At 36.0% G+C, this 23,224-nt stretch overlaps 1 protein-coding gene across 1 annotated transcript in view; it reads right to left on the reverse strand.

Annotated features, from left to right (window-relative positions):
* The window catches only part of LOC142415037 (connector enhancer of kinase suppressor of ras 2-like), a 215,289-nt gene that overhangs the window by 33,555 nt on the left and 158,510 nt on the right, over positions 1 to 23,224 (reverse strand). The window contains exons 14-15 of the mRNA XM_075512981.1: positions 21,610 to 21,864; positions 6,753 to 6,787 (exon numbers count right to left, since the gene is read on the reverse strand). Of these exons, the coding sequence (XP_075369096.1) occupies positions 6,753 to 6,787; positions 21,610 to 21,864 (290 nt within the window). The remainder of the gene's footprint in view (positions 1 to 6,752; positions 6,788 to 21,609; positions 21,865 to 23,224) is intronic.

The following is a 23,224-nucleotide window of genomic DNA, read 5'->3' on the forward strand; positions in this document are numbered from 1 at the left end:
TTGTCTGTTCTGGTTGAAATACTCTATATCATATTTGATCGAGTTATTCCTCACCTTTCTTTTTAGGAAAACAGTTGTTACAGAAATGAAAGGGAAAAGAATGAAGGGGGCCGGGGAGAAAGGTATGTGCAGTGATACGGTTATAATGGCCTGGACTGGTATTTCTCAAATAAATTAAAATGGTTGATCTTCTACTAAACACTTGTTTTCTTATTCATGTATAATACTGTTTTCGAAACAAATTGCAGAATCTAGAAAAAGGAGACCAATCACTTACTTATAAGTAACTTATACCAATTTAAAAAAACAATAACAAAGCAAACAATTATTTCAGGATGTTTGCAGAAACATTCATTGCATAATATGACATTAAAAAAGGCAAAATACTAAGCAAATAACTGCAACATCTTAAATGAAATTTAATTTCATAATAAAGCTGATTCTAAAATACTTATTCTATCATACAATTTTCCTCAAATTGATTTCTGAGGTATTCCTATTTGGCAGAAATATAAAGGACTTTAGCTATGTCTATTCTGAGTTTTGATATGCTCTGCCTAGCTGTGTGCCATATATTAGAATTTCTATGGATAAAAAGGTTGCCTCCTTCCTTACCTATTCTTCAGATCTTTGACTAAATTATATGTTGTAAGCAAACTGAAACAAATATACAAAGGGAAGAAGAATTAGAGAAATACAGGTGCTAAGAAGCAAGCACAGATCAAGGTTAAATACAATCTATCTCTGATCTCAGTACTAGATGCATACTGACTCAGTATTCAATCAGAATGATGATGTTGAACATAGAGCTAAAGTAGAAAGGTTAACAAGAACGAGCTAAAAAAAGATGGAAATGACTTTGAGCTAGGTGGAAGCAAAACACTGAGAATTTAAAGGACTCAAGTAGGTGTGGTAACTTCCAACTCGCATCTTAAAGGACATGCAAATGAAGTGCAAGGCTAGTGATAAGATTTGTAATCAGGATTTCAAATGAGGAACAGTGTTGTATGATTAGAAAATAGCAATAATGAATCTCTAGAAAACAAATCAGAATGGAAAAACCTAGAAGGATGTGGGATAGCAGAAGTGCTATATTCTAGTTTAATGTATTTGATAAAAGCTATAAGACTCAGAATGTAAGGACATGTGGTAAAATGTAAAAGATTTCTATTGAACGCTGAAAATTGTCACCTACCAAATACTGAATATGTGAAAGCAACAGTGTAGCTGCATACATCTCTGCACTGTTGCTATCAGAGCAGTTATCTCCATTTAAGAGCATCACCAGAATTCTGAGTATCCTGCATTTTCTGTTCATACAAAAATTCCTCTTATAGCGAACAGCAGTGACTTGCTATTTCTTCGTGAAACAAGTATCACTAAACAAGTGCAACTCTGAGTACCACCTCCGTGTTGACACTCATTCCTCTCTTCCTTTTGAGGAACACGTTTTCATTTTCTACCATAGAAAGATAACAACACATCTTTAATTGTCCCATAAACCCTAGTAAGGAATAGTGGTTTAGCTTGTAAAATTTATAGAGTACCTACTGAAAATAAGGACTGATTTTAACCAGCTGCATCCAAACTAAGCATCCCTTGATCACATAAGCAATGCTCAGAAAGAAGATCAAATAAAATGACTCTTACACATTATCAGTGCCCTTAATTATAACGTGCCAATTCTCTTTCTATTACCTTCAGGGTCATTAAATCCATCACTAAATGAAAGTTATAACTGTGTCAGAACAAACTGATGTATCTTATTAGATTGCTATCATTTTGGCTTCTCCACAGGTGACAGGATACAGATAATAAATCCCAATGAATGAATACAGTCTAGAAACAAGAGTAATTACTTTGTGTTACTTACCTTTCACCTCATCTTTAGTATCTGTAATAGTTACAATCTATACTGTTGACTTTTTTTAAGCTCCTACTCTGGCAGTAATGGATAGGATTATAAACTAGAAGTAATATAAAATTATTCTAGCTATAACAAACTGCTAATATATATTTACCATTGATTAAACAATAATTTTAGATACTAATAATTTCTTTGATTTGTATTTATTTGACCAAACAGAGCAATCCAAACTTATCTTTTGACTGTTCCAATTTGCAAGGATTTTTTAATCTATAAAAGTTTCCAGTAGGTAAAATAAGACGACTATTTGCCAGAATTTACTCCTGCAACAGAGATAACGGTATAAATTACTGGGTGGTGTATTTCATGTTCTGTCATGGTACAACACGCTCTGAGCATTCTGGCCAGGAACCTATGTGGAACGTCCAAGTTGATGCACAGTCCCTAAACAGAGCATTTTGAGAGCTCTTCTTGCTAGTCCTCTGTAGGATGGCTCCTGTTTCATAAGGTTACGTAAATGTAGGATCTTAAGTACACAGCACAGATGATCAAGAGATAATTTCAAAGCTGTTGGTTAAACATTATGGACAACCGTGAAGCCTGCATTTGAAAATATACCGTTAGTCCCTGCTGCTACCTGAATACTCAGAAGCATACGGCAATTCGAAACACAGAGAACCTGAGTAACAACTCTATTGATCCACAGCAGCTATGAACAACTAGAAAATGGCACCTATCACCCTGCTCTTTTTTACTTGGCAAATGCTTGGGAGAGATAAATTTCTAGATGCAAGGGGCATGCAAAGCTCTCTTCAACCTTCATGTCTCACATTCTGAATTACTTCAAGTGCAAACCAGTTGCAGCTCAGGGTCAAGGCCACCCTAATTAACTTGAGCAAAAAAAAAAAAAAAACCAACAAAACTTCAGCATATTAGAAAATATATTTGTGCAGAAAAGTATTGTAGGTAAAATGTGAAATGTCCTTATGGCTGGTTCACAAGAACACATATGTAGTAATTTGGATTTATCTATCTGGTCACAGGAATGCATTTATAACTACCTTGCCTGAATTCATGATTTATATTTAGGTTATTAGAACCTCCATAGCTTATGTAACGTACTTCTGTCACAACAAGTAAATTCTCACTGCAAATTAATTATTGAGTATTTTGTAGTGAGATTTGAAATCCCTTCTCAGTTCCATGCTGGCTCAGCTACTGGCTCAGAACTACGCTACAGGGTATTACTTGATACTTCAAGTACCAGCCAGCCAGCTCAGGTGCGTCTGTACTGTTCTGCAGTCACTGCAATACAGGTGTATCTGTACATGTAAAGTTGACAAAACCATGTGAAGACTAAAAGTTATTTTCAAAATATTTATGTCTTCTTACCTCTCTAGCATTAACCACAACTAAAAAAAAAATTTCCAAAGCATGCCTCTATATGTCACCTTATGGACATGATTAAAACAATTTTTAAGCATTAATATTTACAAAGACAAAATGTGTTATGAAAAAGAACCTGAGCAGCATTTTCACATGGAAACTAAGTGCAAATAGTCATAAAAACTGTTTATTCAACTAGCAGTTGTGCAATGCATGAATGAGACCATTCTTTTCTGCCTTCTCTTTCCCTTGCAGGCCCGCGTGGTTAGCTAAGCAGAGCAAGATCTTCAAACCCAAGGTCTCCATAATGATGTCATGGTTACATTACGCACGCATGTCTAGAATCCACAGATGTCAAGGTTTCCTATTACTAGAAAAAAATTTGTCCTAAAGTAAAAATAAGATCAAAGAACACAGCGAACCCTGCTAACCATATAGTCAGATGTTTGTTTGCAAAAAAGCTGCAGCAGAGACTACATGTTAGATGCCCATTATCCCTTTTCTCATTTGTGAAACAATAACAAACAGGGTAAATTGCTTCCAGTAAAAAGGAAAACAAATCGGCTGCTTCTTCAGGAAGATTTTAATTTAGCTTGCCTTCCTAAAACCTCAGAACACTCACATTTGTAGTGATTCCACCTCCCCTTGCAGAGTGTAATTTCTTAAATCATGACGCCTGCTCAGAAGTGAAGAGTCACAACTTGCCTGTGGCTGCCCTACTTTTCTAGCCACAAGACTGCTTAAAAGTAGAGCTCAGATTTTTTGGCATAGGTCAGAGAGGGGCGGAGTTTAATGTGTGAATGGACACTGCTTTATAATGAGGGGTGTGGGTGCTCTGCATGGATGGTCAAAGTCTAGCCTGTGCATAGTGCTGGGGCAAATATGTGATGTAGATGTGCCAGAAGACTTTGGAAGAAACCAGAGTTGTAATGCAGAAACACCTAGCTTTTATTCTGCTCAAGGCTAAAAATAAAGCTGCTAGGCTTGCTTTATGTTCTACTCATTTGAAGAGTTTAAAAAGCTAGATATTCATAGTAACATTCTGTAGTCTCAAATTTCTCACATAGCTGCTAGTGTTTTTGGTATATATTCCCTGCCGCCTGCGGTGCATTCTACTACGTGCAACAAGCGTCTTTCTTCTGGGTTTTGGCTTTTTTCTTTCTTTAAAAAAAGGATGCAATATATCACAGAAACTGCATAGGCAACTGTACAGTTAATGAAGATAATGCTACTTCATCCAAATATGTGACTGTATCCACACAGTTTGTCTTCAGCTCCCCAAAACCTAACTATATGCAATTAAAATCTTCTACCAGTGCCCATCTCAGCTAATTTTAAGCTGAAATATTTTTATTTTGTTTTAAGCTGTTTAAACCACTTAAAACAATGTTATTAGGACAAGAAGATACTATTCTACCTCTTTTAAAATATTCTCCAACGTATTGAAAAGATATTATATGGTCACGTTTTGGACCTGAAATTTAAAATGTGTGGGAGAAGGATTAGGAAAGGGAGAGTCGTTGTATAAAAGAATATAAAAAATAGCCTTTTGCTAGAATATAAAAGAATAGCCTTTTGCTATGGAAGTGTGCCAAAATTTCATCAAGTCATATGTCCCTGGAAAATATCTCTTGGCAGATGTCCAGTAGAGACTTGTGTCCTGTCCACCAAGGATGTTCCATCTGGATGGTAATGTCCCTGCCAAACTGAGCATGTGCAATCCACGCAGAATAATTAGGCATGCTTTGCTCTAGGAAGAACAAAATTCCTTTGCAACTCTTCCTTGCAACTGCAAAGAAACTATGGGTGTGGAGAAGGAAGACAAAAAAGGGGTGAGAAGTATGACTTTTTTGGGAGGGGTCTGTGATTTCTTTCTGTTGCAGAAAGTCAGGTAGGAAGGACCCGAGAGAGGGAGCAGCCATACTGGAATGAAGGAGGGTGAGAAAAGGGAGTGACAGGAGAAACAAGTGTGAGGGAAGAACAGGACAACAGCACCTGGCACGGCAGAGTTGGGAGCCCAAGTGAAAACAGTAAATAGGTAAGACTGACAGAAAACAGTAAGTTCTGAAAACTCCAATATAAGAGGTAAGGGCAAAAGGTGAAATCCGATTGTTACTTAAAAAGAAACTGAGAATGACACACTTTTTCCCTGCATATAACCCTGCCTTATACAAGATGGATGCTGCTTTGGCTCTGAATTGGGACTAAATACTAAGTGGAACTATACTTAATTTATTGTAAAAATAAGAATCTACATTTAACTGAGGTAGTGCATGATGAGATAATGGACTACTACAATGGTGGCAATGGAGAGGCAAGACTGTCTTTTATAAGATGAAGTAGAATTTTACCTTAGAAAAAGTCTTTCAAACTCTATCTTTACCTCACTTTCATCTGTGATAGCAGTGCTACTCAATTTAGTTGAATGCCATTTTAAACATGTACAGCACCCTACAACTGAGGAAACATCAGTAAATTCTTACCATCACAACTGCCTTTGAAATGAACGATGATGTTTAATACACATATAAAGAGGTAAAAATGCTGACAATCCTGAAAAGTCCGGCACGAGGTGACTTGTGTTCGGTGATCAACAACTAATATTGTTGTACCTCAGACATCTAGCTGTAATGTAGTAGTATTTATACCATTAAAGAAAATCATCATCAATTCTGAATCCTTTAGATTGGTGAAAGCACTCTAAATGTAATTAATTATTTTATATTCAGTGTATGGTTTAGCTTCTTAAATAGGTTTAGGCCATATACAGGATGAAAAGATGTAAAAAGAATAATTATCCCTATGAACAGATTCCAATAAAGCTTAATTATGACATTCTGTGATACCCAAGTATCTGTTATTTCAAACTTATTATTTTAATATGACTTATTGGATGCAACCAGAATATGAACATACTTCATCAGATAAACTGCAAAGGAAACAAAGACAAAATCACTATTTTATTCATTAGAATTAGTTGATTAAATTCAATCGTAAGGGACAAACTGAAGTCTCCATTGTTAGTATTTATCAAATATGAGCCACAACTATAAACAGTAACTTTTGTACAGACTGAATTAGCATTTAGATGTTCATTGAAAAATTCTGCCTGTTATTTCCAAAAATCATGCTAGACATGCATTATGCTTTTCATCCTCAGACTGATTCTGAAATACTAAATTTCAAAAGTAAAAAAAAAAAAAAAAAAAGCATGGGGGGAAACATCTGCTACTTTGTAGTAGTATAATTCTTCCCCCTAGTAATCTTTAATGAACTTATATCTGAAGTATTTTTTCAACCTTTGTAATTTATATTTAGATTTGATGTAGTTAGCAAATGAAAGTTACGACATTTAGTAAATGATATTAATGCTTTTCTCACTAAACCCTGAAAATTTATTTCTCAAATATTGCAACTAAATTTCTAAAAGTAAACAAGTGAATATAATTCATAGATAGATTATGTATATGTTTAAATACATAATAACAGAAGTAATTACCTTTCAGTATCTCCACTGACTGTGTCCCCTGCTCTCTGTAGAAGAAAAACAAATAGGATTAAGCACGACTGAAGACTATACTTCCTTGGTGCACTCAACATAGTGGTATCTGCAGCGAAAGAAGTCACAGAAGTAAACCACAGTAGTCATTTTGTAACTCTAAGGAAAGGAAATGGAAAATATATTTCAATTTCTAACTAAATGTTATTTCACATTGAAGATCATGTTTAAAGCAACTTGCATCTGCACTTATAGTATAGTTTCAGCTGCTCTATAATAGTGATTAAAGCTCTTTAAAAGAAGAAGGGAGCTAAAAATGTGTTAGAATGTCAACGTTTGCAAAAATGTTAATATTTGAAAGTAAGTTTGTTAAGTGTAAAGGACGAATATTACAATATAGAATACAGAATTTCAGAAGAACAAACTGTAGAGGATTTTAAATACGATGGACCTGTCATCAAAACTTTAATACCATTCTTACACATCTTTACATAACTTCGTTTACTACACCGGTTATTTGTCTGAGGTTTGGAAATGAACATGTCTTTTAGTAGTAATCAATTCAGGATTAAAAATAAAACCTTGAGACTGTTTTTGTTACTTTAAACCAAGCTTTATGATGGAGAAGTTTTCCCCCAGATACTAAACAGTTTCTCATCTTTAAATTACAAAAATGCATGTTTTAAAATTAATGTACATTTGTTTATAAATGCAGAAATTTGCACTTGAAAAATCTTTTACTCTGAATGCTTTCTGAATAACCAAATAGGAAACAGATTATCTTTTTGAATTATATTGTTTGTGTTTTAATATCACTGCTTTAGGCATACTGTAAGATATTTGATCACACATGACTTCAGAGAACTGTTGCAAAACTGAAATGCATGTTGTACGTGCAAAAGACAGGAAGTCTGCTGGGTCTGTTTAACCACATGGGCTATAACACAGGTATATTCTAACAGCAGGCGTTTCTAAGAAACCTTTAAAATGTTCAGAGGCAAGCACACATTTTGCCACCTCCCTCCTTCACATATCCCCCTGGTGTATCCATATACAGAATCATTTATCATCTTTTACCATGCCATTTCTACTATAGATAATAGAAGATTTGCCACCTGAAGCAGGCAAAAAGACCTTAAGTGAGCAAGTTACCCTGGTAATAACTAATAAGTTTGGAGGGGATCGATAATACCACAGTAATATTAAAACATCTGAGGAGTCTTGTTCGTCACCTGCTTGCATCTAATAAGAGTAGACTAGTTATCTAACCTAAGATCAGAAAGATGTTTTCCCCAGAGCAGGACCATGTAGATCTACACGACTACTTTTTCTTCTTTCTCTTAAGCATTCCTGTTATCCAAAGCGTTCCTCATATCCAAAGGAGAATCAGCCTACTTCCGGAGCATGGTGAACATACGGTAGGATTATTAATGGCAAAGATTTATTTCGAAACTATCAAGCATTTGAGGGTACTGACAGCCTATATAAAGTCAAAAGTGGATCACTAAATCAGTACATGAAGTTTCATAATGATCATTGTAATGATCATAGGGCTGAAAATTAAAGAATGCTAAGCACTCTTCCTGAGTTTGCAGCTGGTACATTGTGACATGTTTGTGTTTTGAATAAAACGTTGCTACAGTTAACCCACGCTCAAGCCAGAGAATATGTCTTGGCAAAACTGTCTACAACATAAATGGCATGTACTTAAAAGTTTTCACTTATACAGGCTTTCCTGTCTCTTTTACTTTCCACGATAATTAGGATGCTACATATTTTACAAGTAGCTCTTGTTGCTGCATTAAATACTATTCACTACCAAAAAATTTGCCTTTTACTTGTTCAGGTAATTGATTCAGTTAAAATCTTCTAGCAAATGTGAGTATCAAAGATGGTTACCATTCAAATAAGATTATCTTAGCTGATGAAAAATACTGAAATGGTGCCCTTACACTTAAAGCAGGGAATTCTCCTATATACCTTGCTGAAACCAGGCAAGGGTAGGAGCTGCCCATTGAGTAACCGAGTACACAAAACTAAAACAGGCTTTCTTGAGTGCTACAAACAACTTAATCCTCCTTAGAGTACACTGAAATCTAGTCTAAAGAACCTACAAAAATGAAAATATACCATCTAGAAATATCCATATTTTCTTGAAGCAGACTGTAAGAGATAACAGCATACATCTACAGCAAAATATCTGTTTGAAGACCTTCAGTAAAATCCTGCATAACAAGTGTCAGATTCCTGCTGCTGCTAATGCACTATTAAATATGAATGAATCAATCTGATCATCCCTGAAAATACTGTGGACAGCCTAGTAAAATATTGTGTGGCCAACCGAGTAAAAGAGCTTTGACAGCAGCACTAGCCATGATAGTGTTATAAAAATAAAATTTATTCATACCAGAAGGCTCAAAGATTTTCTCATAACCCTCTGCCTTCTAGTGTTACTAATTTTAGCAACTAAAAGTGGGAAAAATAATTTAGTCATTTTAAGTGTTTCCCATTCGATTTCTTAATTAGCAGAGGCCTTTCTTTTCTAAAACTGCTCCCAAACTAAAAGCAAAGTGTTTTCCAAATCAGGGTTTATTCACTTTCTCTCCCAAATGGGATTCATCCCACACTCCCTTCCCTGACAAAGCTAAAATAATCCTCCTTGTTCACACTGTGCTGGCCATCTTCTTTTCCTCATCTGTATTACAAATTTTCACTACCACTATCAAACTAGCCTAGTTACTTATTTCCGTCCAAAAAAATGCACAAAGAACACATATACCATGGGTGATCACCTTGGATCGTGGTTCCGAGATTCCTTTTGACCAGATATATTCCATTAGTGCAACTGTAAACAAGTGTTTGGATGTTGTGAACTTGCATATATTAGACTCAAAAAGACAGACTAGAGTGAAATGTGCTTCTGTTCATAAAACATGTTTTTCTAGAGGTCTTTCTTTCAGCACCACTATCTTTTGCATTAATGAGCACTAATTTTCAAAAATATTGAATAATCTAATATAATTAACTAAATAATGGTCTGTAGTAGGGAAATTTTACAATGGCTCTATAATAGTGGGAAAAAGAAAAAATATGAGTTAACCGTTTAACTACTCATAGATTATGCAAATCATGACTGATTACTAGTTCACTGCAATTTAGAAAAGAGCAAAGAAGAATATCTGTATACATACAGGGCAGGAGAAAATAGCTGATATGAGCACTTGAAAGGTATTTGTTTTAAGTATAATTACAATGCTAGCAACAGAAAACATATTTATGTCCTTTTAAGTTTTTATCAATACTTACTTTATTAGAAAAAAATCTCTGCTCCTGACCGACTCATTAATGACATACATATTATTACCAGTATTTAAGTTTGGACGCTAGGGATTACTACAGATTTACATACATACACATACATATGGAAATACATATATGCTAGACAAAAAAAGATGTGGACAGGCTAGAGAGGATCCAGAGAAGAGCCACAAAGATGATCCAAGGACTGGGAAGCCTGCCATATGGGGAAAGGCTGAGAGAACTGGGTTTGTTCAGCCTTGAGAAAAGAAGGCTCAGGGGAGACCTTATCACCATGTTCCAGTATTTAAAGGGTGGCTACAAAGAAGCTGGAGACTCCCTTTTTACAAGGAGTCACATGGAAAAGATGAGGGATAATGGGTACAAGTTACTCCTGGGGAGATTCCAATTGGACACGAGGAAAATTTTCACAATGAGAACAATCAGCCATTGGAATAATCTCCCCAGGGAAGCCGTGGATTCCCCAACATTGGACATTTTTAAGATTCAGCTGGACAGGGTGCTGGGCCATCTTGTCTAGACCATGCTTTTGCTAAGAAAGGTTGGACCAGATGATCCTTGAGGTCCCTTCCACCTTGGTATTCTATGATTCTGTGGTGTGTGACCTTTTATTTGACTGAATTTTTATCCCCAAAGAAGCTATCATTGGAATATGATCTAGTTGCTAGCTTGAAATGCCAGCCTTATAAAAGGATTTCTGATAGCATATATGGAAAAAACCACACATTGGCATTTCTATACCTATGTACATATAGCTGTAATTAATTTCCTTGTGTAATTGTAATTATATGCACAGATACAATACTGATAATGACTTATATGAGGTAGACTCCTATCTGCAATTTCAGCAACCTTATGTATCGTTTTTTGAGCAGTTGCTTCTTAACAGTGTTAGATTCCTGGCATTTGGAAAACAAATTGCCTTATCCTAGTTCCCAAACTAAAACTTTACTTCGTCTTACTAAAAGGCCACTTTCATGACTAGTAGACATGTGGGAGGCTCAGGAGGCACAAGTCTTGTCATGCTGTCACAGACTATAAAGCACAAATTCTGTGAAATTCAGGTCACTGGCACTGACAGCCTTCTTTAGAGTCAGCTTCACATTTATGTAGCTCTAGGGACTTTAGTGGATCTACTTCTGACTTACACAAGTAGAAATGAATGGACAATAAGGCCTATACAGTCTAACAAGCAGATCTGATGATCCTCTCCCAAAGCAAATCCTGTAGAAACTCCTATTTATCCTGAAATGTCTATAAATAACTAATAATCATGTTGTGGTTTAGCCCAGCCAAAACCAGCACAAACCAAAAAATTGTTTTCTTGAATGAGGATTTCATAATGAAAAGAAATATTTTCTCCTAAGAAAGTAAAGAAAGAAGTAAAGAAATCACATAAATCACAGAAAACAAAAGAACCCTGAGCTGCAGAGATAGTCTGAAAACATTCAAAAGTCATTGTTTATTTGTTGTTTACTAGTGGAAGAGACTAGAATAGTTTAATAATGAGAGTTACTAATCTCAATAGCCAAATGCAATATATTCAATCAAGATATATCATTTATTCAGATGCAAAAAAGCTTCTTTTACCTTTATTACAAATACTGTTCTTCTATTCTTCTATACTCAGATACTGAATTCCCTACAAAAAATGATTTCTTCTCCTGCTTCCTTAACTCACATATTCATTATCCTAAGCATTTCTTTACATATGTTTGTTCAAAAGTGAAACAGTAACCTTGTTGCCAGGGGCTTTACTTATCTCTCTAGCTCAGTGAGCTGATGCTTAACCCATTGAATACACTTGAAAATTATTATGCTCAGCTAAAAATGAAAGCAGCCTTTGAGGTTTTCCTTCCACTCACTCGCATTGAGGGGAGAGATAATAGAGACAGGAAATAATCTCATGCAAGCTACATCCATGTACAGTTCAGAAGTACTCAATTTTTATGCTGAAAAAACCCAAGATGACAGGTGAGAAAATTAACTAAAGCCAGAAGAAAAATATCCACTCAGAATTTTTGATTATGTGATGTATTATTAACATTATGTCAGCACATGGTAGGTAACAGAGAAAGCAGCAAAATTTTTTACAGAATGGATGTTCCATTTTTGGAAAAATGTTACATCCAAAAGAGAAGCTATCCCAGATTATACATGAGGTTAAAAAAAGTATTCTAAAAGAATATATAAAGGAAGACTGCCCTGTGACTAACAAAATTTATCTCATGTAGTAAAGCAAAAAATAGTCCAAAAGGGCAAATCACAACAATGGATGAACTGTATTTTATGTTGACCAAAGCCTACCTTTGTCCTCATCAATCCACTCTCCTAATTTAAGGGAAATTAAAGAAATTTAAGGGACGTTTAATCTGAACATCAAAGGTGTAAAAAAATAAACAAACAAAAATATCCCTCCCCCCGACCAACAAAAAAGTCCTTCTTTTCTTCAAAAACTAAGAATAAATACTGCATTCCAAAGAAATGGGTGATTTTTTTTTTTTTGTCAAAGAAAACCAGCATATTAACTTGTAAGTATATTTGTGTTCTCCCAAACTCTTATGTTTTTCTCGAACAGGCACCAGATATGATTTTGTTGCAATAAACTAACTAGAACTACTGAGTTTTATGGAATGAGCAATCATTCCATGTTGTATACTAGCAATCTTAATTTTATACAAATGTGCATCAACTATAGTGGACATTCACTTGAAGTATCCACTAAAGTTTAGAGAATAGAATTTTATTTCCTCGCAGAAAAATTACAAGGTAGAATTTAATGCCATTTAATAAAAGGTACGGTGAAGTTTTACAAATTTCACCCGAAAAACACAATGCAGTTCTTCCCAAGCAAAAAGCGTTCAGAGCCCTAATAGTTGGAAATCCAATCACGTGCAATTATACCGTTAGATGGAATGTATTTCTGAACTGCAAGTTTCTACTGTCATGAAGCACAACAGTTTTCTTGCTGAGAAGTTAAGAACAACCGACATGAAGCCCAATACTCAGCAGTGACTTTGCTGCACAGAATTCCATGGGAAAGGTAAGGGAAGTGGAAGATGGGGAGCAGCTGAAGTTGAAAGGATGTAGTGTAGCTCAAGAAGTTACACAGGACAAGGAAAAAGGCAGTCAATTCCTTCCCCTTCCTTCTTCTCACTTTCCCTGTTCCTCTAGGTACAGGCTACCCATGACCCTGCCCTATACAGGACTGACCTCCTTTTCTGTCATGCAACGCTTTCTCTCATCCTCCAAAACCCCCTGCTCATTCTCTTGCTGGGGAAGGTAGGAAGCCTGCTGAGAAGGTGAAGAGGGAAAGGACAGGGACCAAGGCCTGAGCCAGTGAGTAGAGAGGAAGACTCAGAGGAGAGTCTTCAGACTACTACAGCTGGCTTCCTGCATACTGATCCTTTTGTCAGCAACAATAGGAGACTATATTTGTATTATATGGAAGATGAGTTTGCATATTTGTATTTGATGCATTCTTCTGGATGATAAATATTGCAATTATGGTAGCAATAATATCAGTTGTAGCTGATATTTATTAACAAATGCTGAATCATATCAATCCAAATGGCTGTTAAATTTATCTTTAGACTACATATACAAAATCAGAAATACGATACTTTTTTTTTGGTAGCCTGGAGAAATAACAAAAACAAGTGTGAATTCATTTGCTAAAATAATACAATACAGTAAATCTTAGCTCTGTTGTGACTTTCTGGAGTCAAAGGACTCCAGAATGCTTTACAAATTGCAATTTACACATGAAGATACAGTAGGTTAACGAATGCTTCATTTGCTAACTTTCATTGGTGGTTTGTAGTGGGTTGTTTGAAGACTGCAGAACAGCGTAATTTAAATATGCTAATGCAGCAAAATTACTTATGAAAACATTGTGTATGTTTGGATAAAGACAGCCTCATATTTGCTTTGCTGTGAAGCGTCCTAATATAACTATCAGTTTAAAGAATTCGAAGCAAACAAGGTAACCTAAACATTTGGAAGCAGGCAATAATACATAGCCCGTCTCATGGTTGAATTGCTGAAGCAGGTATCACAGGCCAGTGCAAATACATCAGTTCTAACCACTGCAGTGTGTTCAATGCAAAATTCCAGGCCCTCTCCTGAAATACTGCATGACTGGAGCCCAAGACAGGTCTACAACAAATAATGGAGATGCTCATACCTCAGCTGAGCTTCACAACTGCACAGTGCGCTATAGAGACGGATGGACATACTATGCTTGGGTCCAGATGCAGTATGTTATTTCAGGAGTAAGCTCAACCATTTTCTAAGTTGCTTGCGGATCTGAAAAGGTATATCTGAACAAACGGTGGTTTGCGCTGTGCAGATACATGAGCTAAATTTGGTCTGACTTAGAGAATCTATAGACAGTTTTCACTTTGCATTATAGACAGAGTATAAAGGGTACCAAAAGTTCAGATTCAATGGTAATTTCACTTCCTTAGTGCAATGGAACTCATAGGCAAACTTTTCAGCATATGACAGAACTTACTTTATGGAATAAGTTGCTCAGGACTAAAATCTGACACAAATCCAAATGCCTTCTTGCTTCGCCTTACTGCAAATAGGTGTTTTTTTATAGACATCAAGGACAACCATAGTTTATTTCCCTTTATTTTCCTTTGCACTATGAAATGTCTTTTCCCTTTTGAACTCTTTATAGATTAATAAGAGTGTAGTTTAGAGAATCATGTCTGAACAGAACTGTAAAGAAATTTGTTATTGGACGTTGCTACTGAAGGATCCATCTTACAGTACTAGCTAGATACTTGTCAGCTCAAGCCTTCATGTACACAGTTATGGTACAGTACAAGAGCAAAATAATCTTATCCTACAATCAATATAACTGGACAGAATCAGTCTGAAGCTACAAAAGCTAGGAAGACTTATATTAGCTTCTCTGAGCAGCTCGATTGCACATAATCTTTCTCATAGTGGTTTCTCAACATACCTGCCAGGTAGGGAAGGAATGTTTTCCATATTACAGAAACTTAAATAAAAAGCAAAGATAGAATTTATTCAGCAATTCAGAAAGGAAATACAACTCTGAAGACAGTAATTCTCATCCTTGACACTTAGCACAGTTTTATTTCTTCCTGGAAAACCAGGAAGGAATGAATAAAATATGAGCACTTTTCCTACAAAATCGGCAATAAAAGACTCCTCCTTCAGTCATATGGAGCTGAATACCTATGATTCTCCCAGACTATCTATCTTAATTATTATACTTATCATAGTAGCACTAGACTGCCTATCATCCAAAAAAAGTGTCTGGAACATCTGGCACATCCCAGCATGCATGCATTACAGAAAAAACAGATCTACATTGTTTTTGCACACATTTTGGTTCTCAGCATGTACCATTAAACTTTATGTCATTTGTCAAGCTGCCTTCTGCAGCTCCAAGAACAGTTAAATAGCATTTACATCATTCTGAAATAGCATTTACATCATTCTGTGCTAAAAGGCATGCATTACCAACTTCCTGTGATCAGCAGGAAGAAAATAAAGAGCAAGTTAAGCAAGTGCTGTGAAACAATGACTAACCCTAAACTACTATAATGCTTCAAATTGCCTTTAAAATAAAAAGTGACTACTTCCATAACATTCTCAATGACTGCCCTAAAGCAGCCATTATTTCTGTTTTACTATGTAGGGAATATTGAAATGAAAGAATCTATCTTAAAATTCATTAAAACTTAAGTCTCTTCTACACACTGAATTCTAATTCACAAAAATTTTAGAAGATTCAATAGTTTATAATCCAATTTCTTAATATATGATACTACAAAACAAAACAACCAATTACTTTGTAGCTAATAGGCCCAAAACATTTAGTGCCAAGTAAAACCAGATGAAAGATCATTATCTTATTTGAGAATTTAATGTAGTAACCAGCAAATTAAATTTCAGAGCTTCAGCAACTAGTGCAAATTTGAGGCAGTAAAACCACAAAGTTGAACACCATGTGGATTTTCAGACTGGGTCTGGAATAAGAACTCCAATATTCCTTTTAGACAGAAGCTGGTTCCCATAGTGCAAAATGTAACTGAGCAGCAGAAAATGTACAGTTTCCTAGAGTTTTTTAAAATCCTGAACATCAGTTTAAAGATGGAGAGTGTTTTCAATTCAAGACTTTTTGTGTTCTGTTTTATGGGGAAAAATCCAAAATGAAAAATTTCTTATGTGCACCTGGTCTACTGTGCAGGAGTCCTACCTGATAAATTAATTTTCTTCAGAATAAGCTCTGGTAATACAAAATAAAAACATATGCAGTTTTTAACTCCATTCTTGTAAGCCCAGAGTCTATTCCAATAGTGTATTTCAGCAATGCTATAATGGATATACTTTTGTGATATTTACATATGCCTCACTATTTAGACTTAATCTGGTAAACAATGTCACTTCAGAAGTGAAGCACTAGAAAACATAGGAAGTCATGTTCTAAGAAATACTCTATTGATTAATAATTAATTATAATGGCCTTGTTAATTGTAATTGACTCTTCCTTCATATTCTGTGACATGCATCACAGAATTGCGTATCAATTAAATTAGAGTTGTAAATGTGTCCTGAAAGGGGCAGTGTTTCTTGACAGTAATATTTTACTGCAACATAGCTTTATGCATCATTTTATATCCTGGGCATACTGCCAATATTGCATTACCTAAATATCCATTTTATATAGTAACTCTGCATCCTCACAGCAACTTATGAAATCAGTCTAATTGTTTAATTTTAGGTTCCAAATCAACATTCCTTCCAAAGCATTAATCTAGTGGTGAATCTGTGCAATTACCAATTTTGTAGAACTTCTTACGTCTGTGTCTGGTAATTTAAACTACTGTTAAGTAAGTGCCTTTTTTTGGATATGTATTTATATAAGTCCGCTTAGAAAATAAAGCAATGGCTAAGTGACACTGCGTATCTCAATTTCTCCTTCCATCATGCCATACTTGTTTGCTTATAAGATGCTATCACCTTCCATTTACTAAAGATGATTAGGATCCTACTTACCATTATCATCTCCCTTTTCCAAAGTATTTATCTGAGTTGAAATTTTGATCTATATCCAAAAGTTGTTCTGGGCATGTGTTAAGTGTAGAGGAATTAATGGAAATTTGCTTATAACAGTTCTGCAGTTTTGACTTTCATATAAAAAAACCCCCCAAAACTAAACCAGTTTTGTCATCTGATAGTACTGCCTCCAGACAGCTGAGAAAAAAAACCCCACCCAGACTAGAAGGGCAAGGAAAAGGTAAGCTGACCTCAGAGAAATTCTTCTTTCTTTTTAATACCAGAGTAGCAAAAGCTGTTTTATGGTGATTTGGTTCGGTAAAGTTTAGAAGTATCTTGTTTTGATTAACTTTAGTCTTGTAGAATGAATTCTCAATAGAATAAAATGTCATTATCAAATAAGTAAATATATTAAAATGCTTATGAAAATCCTCGTACACCTTTCAATATTAAGGAAATGAGATGATCTACTTAAAACCTAAATTTCTATCTAGGAACACAACCATCTGTTATTTTTCTTTTCCTTTTTGATATCAAAATGCCATTAAATGTTCTTTGATATTTAACATTTTCATTCTGGGTAGCTATCTTTCAGGATAGATATGCCAAACAATTTTTTGCTTCGCTTGTCAGAATTCTTTCAGTATTCAAAGTAGAAAGATGTTGTAATACGAATGATTCTGTACTGGCAAGAACCCACAAAACCTGTGTCAGCAACTCTTGTATATTTGTCGACTCAGTTCCTCTTGTATATTTATAAGGCAGTTGACTAAGTGACTGATATATTCCAATTCCTATGACTATCTCCTGAAGGACTGCAAAGGTCTGTCTCTAATGTGGTTCAGAAAATTTTTGGTGATAAAAGAATTTATACCACTCTCTCAGTCCTTGAATAATCATTTTACATGTGTCCTCCTCTGTAATTGCTGCACATTATAACAGAGTTTATGCAACAGGTACTGCACTGACTTTTTGGGTAGACCAACCACTACATGTAATGTTGTCTCCTCCCGTGACACCACAACTTTTCCGGTTTCCTGCATTTCCTTCAGATCCTTTCCAGTTAACATATTATGTCATTAGGTTGTTTTTTCTATTTATTGTGTTATCATACAATATCATACTACTAATTTATCATGTCTGTTTCAAATAGTTGCATTTCTTTTAATACACAATGAAAGCCACAGAATGAAGAACTGCTCCTAGTCACTGTGACCTACAAACAGAAAACACTTGATGAAAATAATTTAAAACTGCCTATTATAATATTGCAGACCTTTAAGACAAAATAGTATTTCTATAATGTGCAGCTGGTTGTTTTTCTGTATAGAGTGATTTGCAAACTGATATACAGAACAGAAAGCTCATATGATGGTATGGTAATTGTGCAAGATAAATATATCTTCAGTTCTGAAATCATGGTGAATATATGGCACATTAATCTTCAAGAATGTGCTGGTTTTGGCTGGGACAGAGTTAATTTTCTTTATAGTAGCTAGTATGGGCCTATGTTTTGGATTTGTGCTGGAAACAGTGTTGGTAATACAGAATGTTTTAGTTGTTGCTAAGTAGTGCTTATACTAAATCAAGGACTTTTCAGCTTCCCATGCTCTGCCAGGTGCACAAGGAGCTGGGAGGGGACACGGCAGGGACAGCTGGCCCCAACTGCCCAAAGGGCTATTCCACACCACATGGCGTCACGCTCAGCATGTAAAGCTGGGGAAGAAGAAGGAAGGGGGGGACGTTCGGAGTGATGGCGTTTGTCTGCCCAAATAACCGTTACGCGTGATGGAGCCCTGCTTTCCTGGAGATGGCTGAACGCCTGCCTGCCCATGGGAAGGAGTGAATGAATTCCTTGTTTTGCTTTGCTGGTGTGCACAGCTTTTGCTTTCCCTATTAAACTGTCTTTATCTCAGCCCACGAGTTTTCTTACTTTTACTCTTTCAATTCTCTTCCGCATCCCACTGGGGGGGAGTGAGCGAGTGGCTGGGTGGGGCTTAGTTGCCGGCTGGGGTTAAACCACGACAGTCCTTTTTGGTGCTCAAGGTGGGGCTTGAAGGGTTCGAGATAACGACAGATTTGATTGGAATGTGCTAGCTAGGATTTATAGCTGTTATTGCTGTTTAGCTATTAATTGGCAGGCTTCTGTGCTCGCTGTGGGGCTTGCTTGCCATGCTGTGTATTAGAGTGTAGTGCTCATTAGTGGCTGCTTTTTGCTTATGCTGCTTGCCATGCTGCTGTACTGCTGATCACCTTACTCTGCTGTGCCTGGGAACATCTTGGTAACAGCAATGGCCATGTGCCTGGGCTGGCAGATGGCCAGGGCATCGTGGCTGTTTCTGTGCTGCTGTACTGGACAGGCTGGAACTCCAGCGTGAACTTGAGTCGAAGGGACTGTGACCTGTGGATGAATCCACACGGGAGCAGGACACCCCGAAGCATCTGTGCCCATGAATAAGCCCATGTCAGAGCAGGTATATCTTGAAACGTCTGTGGCCATGGTTATGTCTGTGCCACAGCAGGTATACCTCTGACACATACCTCTCCAAACCATGACAAAGAGAAATTCCATGTTTATTTTTGAAAGAGTATCCACTTCAGGACTATCAGCTTCTGACTACTTTGGTGAGAGTCGTATGTTGCCCAACACCTGCCTCCTTATACTTTCCCCTGAAGTTATGACTTTTGTCATTGCTAGGCTAAAAGAGCACTAGATCTGATTCAATTTGGTGATTTCTTAACAAACTCCAAGTGTTAAATTCTGGTTTAACTGAATTAAATGGCAACTTTTATGTTGACTTTGCCAGGAAATTTATTCTGCCTTGGAACTTTAAACAGAGGTTGCGCTGATGATGAAAAATAAATCATGTGACAACAGGCCTAACTCTGGGAACTTAACCAACAACTATTATTATTTAAAGGGTCCAACTAGCATCTTAGCCCATATGACTCATTTCCTTTTCTTCAGAAGTCAGGTGAGTCAACAGACAATCATCACTCTTCCAAAAATTAACTAAAACCAGTTGATTCATCTACCAAGTTATGAAATTTTGTTTGGTTTTTTTTCAGACTTGCATAATAATTTTCTCATTCATCCTAGTAAACTAGCTACTGCTTTTCTCTCTGGATTTGAAATTCTTTTCTTTGACTTTGTGATCCTGATAATCTCTGCAAGAGTTAATGGACAGAATAAACATCTCCCTCTAAACAATCACGTGACTTAATTTGTAAACTACTTGACTTTCTCTGAAGTTGGGGAAAAAGACCTTCCACCTTTTCCAAAAATACTAACTTTAAGTGGCAGAGGAAAGGGAAACTTAAATTTCCTGAAGACAGAAGAAAAGTATCTGATCTTCAGACTATCAAATGCTGACAGCTTACAGCCACAGAGATGAATTGCTGGCTATATTTCAAATTTATTCCCTTAAGTGATCCTTATTCAGCTCTCAGGCTTGATGCAAATACAGTCATCTCCCAAGATTTTTCTCAGAGAGAGAAACACCAAGTAGAAGCCCCAAACGCAAAAGAGCCTGAAGTCTGAACTTGCTACAAGTCCTGCTTTTTCACTTATGTCTTTCTAGGAGGAAATTCACCATGATTAGAAAATAAATACACCTTGAAAAGCTTCCATATCAAATGTGGGGAGGAAATAGGCGCTTTTTTCAGTAAAAAACTGCCCTGAAGATACTAAGGTTTGAGCACAAAATACTTTGAAGCTACTACTCTGTGTCATGAGAATGAAGCAGTCCGCTCCCAAATGGTGGGACCATGAGTGAAATTTAAGAATACCTCTATAAAAGGCAATATACACATACAAAGCATGAACAGTGAGGACTGATCTCTGAAAGGCTGATTATTTCAGGACATTCAAATCAGTACAGCGAGATTCTGCACTAGCCAACAGTCATGAGAACCTAGTGCTTTTTCATGGTGGCTACAAGAACTGCCTAGTCATTCATCCAATGAATTATATCGTCTCCATAGTTTTTAGTCCTAAATATTTCCTCTGTTATCAGTACGAACAAATTCACTTTACTAGACTGTGGCCATGGTACTGCAATTTAAATAAACAGTAACTCCATTAAGCTTGTCTGGTTTTACAAGACATAGTGATTGAAGTGGAAATATAAAAGCATATGAACTAATCTATAATTAATTATTATCAGAGGCTGAGTATGGGATCCTTATGAACCTTTGAAAAAAAATAACATGGTCAAATTAAACTAAATTCAGTGAGACTGAGTAATCAAGAGCACTATTTTACTTAAAGCATCTGATATCAAGTGGTCCTTGCTTTGCATTTTTCCATTCTGTCCAGACTGTTCTTATGTGAAAGCTATCATGATACTGACAGCAAACAACTTTCTTGGACTACAAAATACAACATTAAAACATAAAGTAGAAGAATATGCCTTTATACCTGTATCAGTCCTAAAAGGAAAACATTTTAGTGTTTTCCATGTACTTTATGTAATAAGGTTTTTTGTTACGTACTTACGTGATAAAGTGGAACTGTATTGTTTTCTGCTAGCGAGAAATTCAAGACATCTTGCTGTCCAGGTTCAAGCCTAACATTAATAGTAGATGTCAACACAGATGGACTAATAGGGTAGTTCGGACTGCTTGTGTTTTTGCCCTTTTTTCTTGACCTATGACCTGTGTCCCTTTTGTTGTCTTTTTGTGTCAAAGGCTCTTCTTGGATAACCAGTATCTTGTCATCACTCAGATACCGCAGGAGTGAATTCTCAGAGTCAGTTGTTGGAGGGAAAAAATGAAAAAAGAAACGTTAGTAAGAGGAAACAAACAGAGAACCATTTTGGCTTCATCTGTATTGTCAGCTTGGTTAATTCCCCACTTCATCTGAGGCTCTTTCCTCTGCAAACAAACTTATTTGTATCAAGATTCCAATCAAGAGCAAACTAAGTAGTAGGCACAGAAAAGATGGTGGTGCATACCCAGGTCCTTGCATGACAGATAGTATGAAGCTAGTCCACCTTATATGGCTTGTGTAACAAAATAAATATAAACACAGCCAAAAGGTTTCAGTGAAATGTCAAAGATCATCACTTGGTACTATTAAACTGGAAAAAGAGTCATGTGAATGCCAAGTGAATTGGACTCGGTACCACATTTCCTGACTCCCCCTGCCATTGGAGGTGAAAGTAAGCATGCACATAAAATATTTGTAAATTGTATCAAGCAGGGAGCATCTCTGGGACCATTCCAAAGACAAGGATTGTCATTTCAAGGAACCTGACAAACTGGAATAATGGTCTTAAGGAGATGTGCAGTATAGGTGGGCACAATTTCAAAATGGGAACTAGCCAGGCAACGAGTCCGAGGAAAAGAATCTGTCTGCAACAGTGAAATACAAACTAAACATAAATCAACAGATTTGGAATAAATCAGAAAAGGCTTTAGCCTTAAATGAAATTAATTTTCTCTTGGAACGGAAGATTACTGAAAAAGGTAGTTTAAAATCCTGTATTAATTTTCAAGAGTATCATTCAATTTTGTCATATTGTAAGTAGTCAAGTTGAAGTCCTCTCAGCTACCCACACTGTGCCTAAAAGATTCTGAAAAAATAGTATTTATTTAAGAATCTTTAACAATTGGCATAAACATATTTGCATATTTGAAGAATATTCTTTTGAATGATATAATCGCTTTTTAGCAGAGGAAAAAACGGGAAAAAGGAACTTTGCTATCACCATGCTTCTTCCAAAGTTCATAATTCCCACTGGAATCAATAGAAATTTATATGATTAGGACTGCTGGTCTGAACAGTGACAGTACAATTGCTGATTCTCGTTTCAAATATTCATTCATACTAATCAAAATGTGTCTCCAAAGACATTACCTTATATCTATAGCATCACATTGTTTTCTAGAACCGTGCAGATTAAGAACTGATTGCTGTTAACATGTATCTGAATCTTATAAGTCTTTTTTCCCTTGATGTTTATCCTTCTTTGTAATAGAATTAGAGAGAGTAAATCCCTCCTGCTAATACAAACTTTTTAATTTTCAGAAATAGAAACACAAAAACTCAGATACTAAACAGGCTCTTTTATATTCTCTGTCGCACCTAAGAAAAATAGATTCGGTTCCTC

The sequence above is a fragment of the Mycteria americana genome, chromosome 10, assembly GCF_035582795.1.
Source record: "Mycteria americana isolate JAX WOST 10 ecotype Jacksonville Zoo and Gardens chromosome 10, USCA_MyAme_1.0, whole genome shotgun sequence".
NCBI classification, from domain to species: Eukaryota; Metazoa; Chordata; class Aves; order Ciconiiformes; family Ciconiidae; genus Mycteria; species Mycteria americana.